This window comes from Chironomus tepperi, unplaced genomic scaffold (genome assembly GCF_022539635.2).
Source record: "Chironomus tepperi strain 1889 unplaced genomic scaffold, CSIRO-AGI_Ctep_v1 contig_217, whole genome shotgun sequence".
Lineage (NCBI taxonomy): Eukaryota > Metazoa > Arthropoda > Insecta > Diptera > Chironomidae > Chironomus > Chironomus tepperi.
The window spans coordinates 942374-953576 of NW_027226339.1; the positions used below are offsets into that span (position 1 = coordinate 942374).

General features: G+C 35.3%; 1 protein-coding gene across 1 annotated transcript; it reads left to right on the forward strand.

Moving 5' to 3' along the window:
* The first annotated feature begins 6359 nt into the window (after positions 1-6359).
* On the forward strand, positions 6360-7013 carry LOC139090293 (peptidoglycan-recognition protein SC2-like). Its single transcript, XM_070640054.1, has one exon. The coding sequence runs from the start codon at positions 6362-6364 to the stop codon at positions 6923-6925; it is 564 nt and encodes a 187-aa protein (XP_070496155.1). The 5' UTR covers positions 6360-6361; the 3' UTR covers positions 6926-7013.
* Positions 7014-11203: the final 4190 nt, after the last annotated feature.

The window sequence follows — 11203 nt, forward strand, 5'->3', positions numbered from 1 at the left end:
GACTTGAGTTCGGTTCCTACCAGAAAACGATTTCTCACAATCATTGTTATAGAGCAGTGTTGTTCAAACTGAGTGCCGCGATAAACTAGTGTACGGATACAAAATGCCATAAACCGCATACCGTGTGAGTGATTTTATCCGTAGCTTACCACTAAAATGTGCAAAGACGCAAAGTTTGCATTGCACTGGTACAGAGTATTGTCCATATGACAAGACGACACTTTATGAATTTTGAACCTAAATGATGCCAGAGCTAGAATCCTTCGAGTTAGTCTTTTCCATTTTCAAAGAATCGATTGAAATTTGTAAGAAATGTTATACTTCACAAGTGCCAGCAGAAGAAATTTCCATGTAAATTTTAATCGGATTTTAGCGAGCCAGAGTGATTTTAAGTCAACTTCGGTCTGTGCTGAAATGTACCTAATTATAAAATACTTAACTATATCCAACTGAATAGCAGAATTACCACAATTTGCTATCCTTTGTAGTTAGGGTTCGGAAAAATACTAACTGAATATATACAGTTACTAACATGTAGATAATATTCAGAATATATTCAGTTATCTACAGTTTACTAACTGTAGATAAATTTTTTGAATACAAAAATTCCGTTAATTTCAAATTTAATATTTCTGGGCATTTCTGAACTTGGCACTATTGGGGTTCTTTTTTACTATTTTGAGTCTTAATATTGAAATAACTAATTAAAATACATTAGGAACTAGCAAAAAAGTGCAGAAATTAATTGAAATTTTGTAAAAAATATGTTCAGTCCTGGGCTTGAACCTGCATCTTCAAAACGAAAATGTTTCGAAATTTGTCAAAAATTCCAATATTTGTATGGAGTTTTCGATTTGTTAAAAAATCGGGATATTTTGGGGCTTTGTCAGGACACAGCAGCAAGGGTGAAACGTACAGCAGTGTCACCGCAAAAATACAGCAGATGGCTGCCTTAAATCATAAAAGAAGATCCTGAAGAAGGAAATTTACGCATTTCAATTTAAACGGTCATTTTAAATTCAAAAAATATATTCAGTTAGTTATCTACAGTTAGTAAACTGTAGATAACTGAATATAAGTGTAGATAACTGTAGATAACTGAATATGGCCGAACCCTATTTGTAATACAAATAAAAAAGCAATTAACCTCTAAAATAATATTTTCAACATAATCATAGCTTAATATCATTTCCCAAAACCCATCTGCAACCTTCTACACAAAGCACTTCCAAAAGCTCTTTTTTGCAAATTCCACCAATAAAATAAATAATTTTTAAATCCTAGATTTTTGTACATTTTTAAAATCGTAAAAAATTAAATCTCTTCAAATATGACAGATCCTACTATGCGCATCTCATACATTTTATAAAATCCCAAGCTGTACTGAGAATTTTGCGAAGATTTTTTTGTAATTTTCCGCTTTTCCAGATTAACCAGAATTTAATTTTCTTTTGAGCTCCCAAGGTATTACAGTAATTTGGCCTAGTGTCGTAAAAGAATCTTCCATATTGTCTTTTATTTTAAATTCTTAAGAGCTTCTGGATGAGGATGACTGAGAGGAATGGAATGTTAAAAACGAAGGCAGCAGTTTGTCAAATTGCTCCATGTTGCTCCATGTAGCTCAATGTTGTTCCATGCATCTCATTGTTGCTCCATCCAACTTAATATTGCTTCATTCAGCTCTATGTTGCTCCATGCAGCTCAATGTTGCCTCATGCAGCTCAATGTTGCTCCATGCAACTCAATGTTGCTCCATGTAGCTCAATATTGCACCATGCAGCTCAATGATGCTCCATGCAACTCAATGTTGCTCCGTGCAGCTCAATTTTACTCCATGTAGCTCAATGTTGCTCAATGTTGCTCCATGTAGCTCAATGTTGCTCCATACAGCCCAAAGTAGCTAAATATTGCTAATGCTCTCTACGTCCACAATTAAAAAGACACAAAAGTACCATCATCTACAGAAACAAAATTCAAATCAAGTCGCTCATACCCAAAAGGTTGCAACTCCAAATTCTCAACTCGTCTCATTCCCAACAACAACATTAAAAAGATCGCGGCTTCATCAAAAGCTCATAAATTTTAAAAAGCTTATTTAAAAACAGATTTTAATGCACTTCCAACTTGTTCGCTCCTTAAAAAAATTCCTATAATAATCATTAAGAATTTTTAAGTAGAAGATTACATCCAAAGAAGAAGAAGGAAACGATGAAAAATTTTTATTACATCTTGCAACGGCATATAAAAAAATAAGGAATGAAAAAAGGAATTTAATGGACGTAAAAATATTTTTTTAAAGGTCCAATGTTGAGTTGCAGACTTGAGAGAAGGATGAAAATATATAAAAAATCCTTAAAAATATCAACAAGATTTAATTGAAAAGTTACGACCGCTTTAGTTGAGAGTACAGGAACGGCATTAAGTTTCATCTCTCGTTTTTATGACATTTTCTGCATGACTTTCTGTCGTGTCTTCGATGTCATGAAGTAACCGGCGTCTTCAATATAAAGCAGTGGTGGGCAGCCTGTGTGACGCGGAGCATTTCTCAAAAATTGTCGTAGCCCACATATGTGTTACGTCACACTTATGTGTCGCATCACACTTATGTGTCGCGACACACATGTTGCGCACCACTGACATAAAACATGAAATTTAATTGAGTTTATCATCACTTTATGATGTCGTGAAGATTATTGGATTACTTTTGTCACGCAATTCTCATTTGTTGTTAGTGAATGTGAATAAAAATGGAAATTATGAGACTTTCTATAGTGGATGTAGATGAAGGAACAAAAAGTCTCTCTTGTTTTATGCTCTAACACGTTTCTATGAAGTGTCTATCTGTCCACACTTCCTGACCCGCATCTGCATCATGTGCTTTTTGTGGATACATTTTCAACTCTTAATTTATGCAAATGCTTAGATTTATCATTTTATGCTCCGAGAGGATTACGGACATGAGACAATTTATAGAGAATCTGATGAGATGACATGATAAATGAAAATTTGCTTTAGTTTTTTTTTTGTCATCAGGACGAGATTTAAACTTTTTTTTTTTTTTGGTGCTGAAAAGTAATTTTCTCTTCCCTTTTTTTTTTGTTATAGTAAATTACTTCTGAAGAATTACTTGAGCAAATTGCCAAGTTTTGATTAATTGAATTTTTCTCACAGGGTTGGTATATGGGGTATGGTCATGAGTAGTTAAGAGAGCTCTAATTTTTCAGGTGCGAGGAATGTTTAGAATTTTAACAACATGGCTTAGGACGATTTTAAGAGAATGTCAGTTAGATGCAAAAACGAACAATTTGAAAAAACTTTGCGAACTGGCCAGCAATAGAGTCAGGTGGAAATCTTTTTGTAGAATCCTATGCTCTACATCGGAGTATGATTCCAGTAAGAAATAAGTAATTATAGAATTTTGATTTTATGTAACAATGACTATTGTTGAATTTCGCTTAAGTTGGTGAGCATACTCATTGTCATAGAGGGAGATTGAGAAACCCAAAGTTTGATTCTGAAGTTGACAAAATGGCATACCTTTAATTGGTATTCTCTGTTACCACTAAATGCATCATTCTCGACTAAGCTATGTGCTGGGATATGTACTTGAAAGGACTAATTACAAAATTATTCAAACAATCATACCTTTGGGATGGCACCTCAACAATCAGGATATTGGATCAGGATAAGAGTTTACTATGGCTCTAAGGCCACTCTTCAGATAGTTCAATTGTCAAGCGAAAGCCACTATCAGCTTCAATCGAAGGTTTAAAACCGATCATTTTCAAAATCATTGAATGGAGGGGACTACGGCTTTTTGTTTGAGCCACACTGTCCTAGGGGCGGATTTTTGACTATAAGTACACTTTATTCGCCCCAAGAAAAAATGGAAAGATGCTGTCGGTAGAGATAGTAATGCACTTGGCATTGGTAATTGGCGATTGAGCAATCTTCAGACGCCAATTAAGGGAGGCCATGGATCACAATTGTTCTGTACGGCCAACAAAGAAATTGAATTTTGCTCTATGTGGCTCCCAAAATCATTAAGTCTCTTGTAGAACAAATACAGGTTCCACAATGCTGATCTCAAATTTCAACAGCCAGAGTTTGAAATGCAGCAACCATTTGAAATTGGCAATTACCAGACGGAAGCCAGCGATAGAGTCAGCTTTATGAGACGCCTAAGGAGAGTCATGGACCACAATTGATCTCTCCAACCAGTCAAGTAAGTAAATAACACCTCAAATTACAGCAAACCAACCCCGACTTTTGAAACAAGATTGATTCTTTTAGTAAAACTTTTTTACATGCTTGCAATGAAGCTTTTTTTTTGTTACAAAAATTCTAAAAGTTTCATTTTTACAACTGCATCAACATTACTTCCGAATACTCGTTAAACATTTATGTCAATTTCAAAACAATCTCGAGTTAAATTTCACAGTAAAAAAAACTTTTTTTATTCCCCAATGTATTTAATTTAATTATCAGAACAGCTATAGCTAATCAAAAGTTTCATGAATTAATTAATGAAAATCCACATCTAATTCATGAGCATGCATTGAAGCTTTAATTTAATGAGTACACGATGAATCATAAGTACGGAGATAAAGTCATTATCTTGCGATAAATCAAAATTAGTTAGTTTACAATGTTAGAGACTCAAATGGAAGTGGAAGTGGAGTTAAATCAAGTTGAAGATTATACGATAAAGTGATTTATTTTTGAACTTGCTATAACATTTTACATTACTGCTTACCGTGATTAACCTAGTTTAATAGATGTATCCTTCGCTTCGTTGCCATAGGTAGAATCTTGAGTTAAATTTACATAAATCGGATCTAAAATGAGGTTAAATTCTTGTGGTTATTAAAAACTTATTAATTTTTTTTTTGCTGCTTATTGTTACCGTTTTTGCTCATTCTTTGTGGAAATTCGCTGCTGAGTGTTACTTTACATGGGGAATATGTAATTTAAGTCGTGACAAAATATCAGGGCTAGAAGTCGACTTTGGTTTTGAATGAAAAAACTGACTTGAGTTGACTCGATTCCGTATTATGCTTTCTCGCTATCGGGATCGGGATTTCCCGGGATATCCCAATCCCGAAAAATCCCGGGACCCCGAAAATTTCAATCCCGATACCGATCCCGAAAATCTATCGAGACCGGGATTTCGAGAAAGCATATTCCGTAAAAAATTCGAGTTTGGCTTTATTTAAGCAGTTCTTTGAACCTTTTCTTTTCAAGTCTGAAAAATAGATTGTCCACAGGTTTATCGCTGCTCTAAACTAAAAAATCGCTCTCGAGAGCTTGACTCACTTTAAATATACAAGGCGAGGATGCTCGTGGTAGACCAAAGAACTACTGGAAGGAAGAGACAGAACTGCATCGTGAATATGGCCTCCTCTGCTCTTAAGACTATGTCTTCTAAGGGTCATGGTACAGACAAGGCAAATTCGCGAATTCCCGTTAATAAACGGTGCCCTTCCAAACATTTTGTGCTGTTGAGGACTTTTACCGTAGGTTATCATTTACGACACATGTAGTCAACTTAAGTCAAGTGCTTAATTGGGGGTATTTCCTCTTAGATTGAACCTGCTTATCAAAATATCTTATCAACATATTTTACCCCATGTGTTTATAATTGAAAAAGTAAGTAGGATTACTAATGGAATTCACTGATAAGTTTTGTGACGTTTTTGTTTACTAAATGTGGTTTGTTGATTTTTTTAGACAAGCCTTCCTCAATTTTTTGATAATCAAGATATCAATTATTCTAATAAATTGGAGTAGTTTGAGACTTAATACAAGCTGTGGATTCCAACAACAGCAAAGCGTGTTCATTAGGGCACTGATATGTCGTCGTATCAAAGATTACATGTGATGGCTTCCTGACTGCACGTCTAATTTCGAATGTTGTTTACTGATCAATAATTACCTACTTATCATAATGAACGAGAGTTCATCCTAAACTACAGGTCTGCATACAAATATACAATCCAGCAGCCATGGACGAACTATATGGTGCAGCTTAAACTGCAGGTCTGTGCTGTTCAATCCCAAGAAAGGCAGAACTTCGGTTCTTGGCCAACAATGAGCCTCAAAATGAACCTTTGAAAAGTTGTTGACCAAATCCAAAGACACCAAAATAAGCAATGATACCAATTCTTTGATACTGATGAATTTATGGAAATTTCTAGAAACTCCCAAAAGGAATTTGGAAAGCACGAGTGATAAGATTAAGGTTAAAAGTAAAAATAATATTTCTTATCAATTTTGCAGACAGTACCATTGATATGTAAAGCTCTATAAAACCAAATACCTTCCAAATATTCATTTTCAGTTTCAAACGTGACCAGCGAAAATGAAGTTCCTTTTAGTTCTTGCATTAATTGCGTCCGCATACGCACAATCTCCTTGCGACAACATCCGCACAAGAGCTCAATGGGGTTCGAGAGCAACTAGCTTAACATGGATGGCAACTCGTCCACCATCTGGATTTGCTGTTCATCATACAGCTGGTGCAAGATGCTCAACACAAGCTTTATGTGACACACAAATGAGAAATATTCAGAATTTCCACATGAACACAAATGGATGGGCTGATATTGGATATAACTTCTGTATTGGTGATCCAGGTCAAGTTTATGAAGGCAGAGGATATGGTCGACATGGAGCTCATGCACCTGGTTTTAATGCTCGTGCATTAGGTCACTGCTTTTTCGGTGAACACACATCTGTCTTGCCAACTGCTGCTGCATTAAGTAACACTCAATCATTCATTGACTGCTCACGTGCACGTGGTGAACTTACATCTACACATTGGGTATCAACACACAGAAATGATCGTCAAAGTGCCACTGCATGTCCTGGTAACGCACTCTTTAATCAAGTCTCGACATGGCCACGCTTCAACTCAAATCCTTAGATGTCTACTGATTATTATGTGAAAAGACTTACAGTTCCTTTTTGTGCATTAAACAGTATTGAATAAAGATTTTTCTTCAGCAATTGTATGAGCAATTTGAAACGTTAATGTATCCATATAAATGTTCGGTGCTTGCTTTTGAAGGAAAAGTAATTTGAAACAGTGAATTGTGGGGATGATTTGTGGAATTGTGGCTGGAAATTGAGGATTATTTGGAGATAATGGTGGAATTTTAGATGGGAACTTACTTACTTCGCTGGTTGTGAAGATCCATGGTCTAATTGTGGGCTATGTATCCTCAAATACAGTAGGTTTGCATTTTCTGAGCTTTAAATATGCAGACCTACAGTTTTAAGTGATATTTTGATGAAAATACAGTATAAAGTACCTTATTTGATCGCTTCCTTGTTTGCTATCAAAAACTTGAAAACCGGACATCGTAGAGAGCTTGGATCTGTTGTATTAGTTCGGTTTCATCGAGTTCTTGACCGTAAGACCATTCAAAAAGTTTAAATCCATCTTTTAATACGATAATTAATGAATTGTTGATTTCAATGCAAAACGAAAACAATTTTTTGAATGGAAATTTTAAAATATTCAAAACTGTTGGACAATTTAAATTCTAGAAAACCGTTGAATTACCTATTTTTAAATTTTCGTAGATTCAAAGTTACTGGATCATGAATTCTGAGTTAACAAGTGATTTGAATCTTACTGGATCTTACTTTTTAGATCAAGGAAGTGGCCTGGATTTTACTGGATTACAACAATTGCTAATTCCATGCTCTCATTATCTCAAAATTCAATCCTTCCTCAAACAACCTCAAAAAAATACAAATTTCAACCACAATCCAATCCCATTCCACCCACATTTTACATAAGGAAACGAAATTACTTACTTCTTAATGTTCATAGCTTCATTCACACAGTCATAATTCACTTTCTTCAAAACAGTACAGAAATAAAAAAATCCAACTTAACAATGTGAGAGTTAAGAAGAATACAATAATGTATATTTATCGTACCAGCATGAGAAAAGTTACTTTTTCAAAAAATAATAATAATGTGAATTTTACTAAATGCTTCATACGAAATATACTCGTTATTGCTATTATGCCATTGCTGTTGCATTCACACACATGTATTGGATGTAAGAAAGAAAAATGAATTTTAACGTAGTTGAATATAAAGTTCGTCTATTGCTGAGTTTTTTTAAAAACGTTGGTTAAATATTTGTATGATGATATATTACAATGAAATATGTTCACAAGTATGGCACTATATGCAAGGTTCCTGTACATTGTGAGAACTCACATGCAATGAATTTGGAGGGTTTTTCGGTTTTTGGAACGGAAGCGAATTTGAGTTACTAAATTAATGGAATTCAATAGAACTGGTCATCCTGGTTATGACTCTAAGGTCGATATCATCGTACGGTATGGTACGGTACAGTATAGGCACACCACTGGTACGGTACACTGATATAGCAAGTTTGTGCGCCTGGTATGACAAGGGAGTATACCAGGTATGGCAAAGGGGTATACCTGGTATGAGAAGTTGGTATACCAGGTATGACAAGGTGGTATAATTGTTCCGTGCCAATAGTTCACCAGTTTATCAGTGACATAAAGTGGCTGAGTCGGAAGGTCTTAATTCGCGAATGGTAAGGCACAGGTGTGTGGTACTGAGGTATTGGGGTACGACAGAACGATATTGGGGTACGACAGTACGATAAGTACCAAAGATATGCATCCCTATACTATACCGCATCGTTCCGTATGTTCATCAGAGATATCAGTTCCTGCTCAGTACATATTAAAAGACCTAAAATACAGTCAAGTCCCTCGCATTCCTCCATATCCACTCCAACTTCCACATCTTCTCAAAAAATCCCATCCAGTAATTCCATCCCTTGGTTAATTCACTTTACTGTTTTTAAAAATTATTAAACACCATCCATGATACATACATTGAATTGATGCAGTTTCTTTGAGAGTTTTAAAATGAGACTCTTTTAAATTCTCATAGTGTAGAGTCATAAAAGTACAAATTGAGGAAACTTGTTCAATTCTGTAAGATATATATACACACTTCTTTTAAGTTCTCAATGTAACCAAAATTGGGTCGAATATGTAATTCAAATGAAACTGAAATATTGCACTTGAATGGTTCTTTTATGTGCTAGTTTGTGATTTGAAGCTTGTTTGAAGCAGAGTTGGTTTCTGAGGATTTAAGAGTTGCAAGGTAGATATTGGGCTGCTGCATGGGAATATGTTGATAATTCCTAAGATTGATTATCGAATTTGTCATATCCAAGGGCGTATTCAGGAGGAATGAAGGGACTTTAAGGGTCAAACATCGTTCCATAAATGCAAAACGTCAATTGCCATCCATGAACTGTATTTAATGACGTCTGAAACTAACTCAATCTGTATAGCATAGTTCATGATCCTGGTCCTGATTACTAGAGTTTTGAACCTCAAGATTGTAATGTTCTGAATCTTAAAACTTGCTCTCGAGACGTACAACAATTCAGTCTTTGGACTATTCAGCACTTGCCATTACCTAATGCAGTAGTTGGCAACCTGTGGTCCACGGTATACTGAAACAGATTACAAATTTCCGTTTGACAAGATGTGCCGCAATAAATCTTCAAGATTCAAAGTGTGCCGTACCTCAAAAAAGATTGCCCACCTCTGACCAAACAATTAGTTCCATAATCCCTTCAACATTTAATAAATTCATCTAATTAAGATAAAAAAATTGTCAATTGTTCAATTCAATTCCCACAAAACAATTAAGAATCTCCCCAAAAAACGGAATCAACAAGACACAAATCAGACAACTTTCAGCAATTCAGCACTTATCATCTAATGAATCTTTATGAACTTCATAAAATTAATTTACTCGATAGCATCAACAATCAATAAGTAGTCAGAATCTTGATGCTCGACTGACCTATGCACAGGAACCGTATTAACAATCTGATGAGACTTTTGTCCATGAAAAGTTGCCATCCATTAGACAAACAACACATCAAGTCACATGAAAATAAAAATTGCATTTTGATTCTTCCAGATCCTTATTTTCATGAACTGATTGCAAGTTGATAATGGTCACTCTGACTTCTTTCAGCATTTGCAATAAGATGAGGGTAAATAACATTCAAAAAAGGAAAGAAATTCAATAGTTTGAATGGAAATAGGAAAGGAAAAAGGGGGATATTCCTTGCTTTCATTTCTCATGGCTATAATCATTGTTGATCTTATCTGTCTTAAGTCTCTATGTCCATTCAACCCACAGATTATATTCACAAAAATGGAATTTTTTTTGTTTTCTTCTTTCTCTTAAACGATACAGTTTTAGGGGGAATAGATGTAGTTATTGGAAGTAGAGTTGGTAGTTGATGCAGTTTGTCGGAATTTAGAATGCAACAGTGAATGATGTGGGAATTGGACTATTCTTAGAAGCACAATATAGTCAACTGTAAACCGCTACGTCACCCTATTGATTGCATGACATGAAGATGTCCTGATAGCTGCATGACAGCTGATTTCAAACTATTATTAATGCATAAACATTAAATAACCTAATTGTGCTGTTCTAGTATGACATTGACTGCATTTCTGTCATTGAGTCTTAAATGCCACAGACTTGTTAATATCCTTTATAAACGGTAAGTACCAGCTTACTTACTGACTTCGCATGTTTACAGAACAATTTCGATGCATGACTTCTACTAAAGCTAGCTCTTGCGCTGTCTTCCGTCTGTCAATTACCAATGCAAAATGCAACACTATTTCTATCGACAACTTCTTATTATTCCTTAAGAATACTAGGACAAGCACTTAAATGGTTTTCTTTGATATCAATGACGAAGCAGCGGTAGCGTAGGGATTATATAGTGTAGGCCAACTTATTCTAGCCACAGTTTATTTGTCGCGAATCATAAAAATCGTGTTGACGTGGTTTACTTACTTCCTTCCATAGCTAAGGGAGAGAAACGAGGGACTATTGCCGCGAGTAGAGAATGTCTAAAGACAACTATATCGTTCAAAACCTTCTTTCAGTTCGGAACGTGGCTAGAGCTCCGAAAAAGCACCTAAATATCTAGATTTTTCCTGGGATTGAACCCAGATCGTCAGGATCGGTAGTCGGACACTCTAACCACTACACCACTGTTACTTTATCGCTGTTCTGAATCAATACAGCACTTTACTTACTTAATTGCTTAGATGGCCGTCCAGATCAATTTTGATCCATGACCTATAATACAGC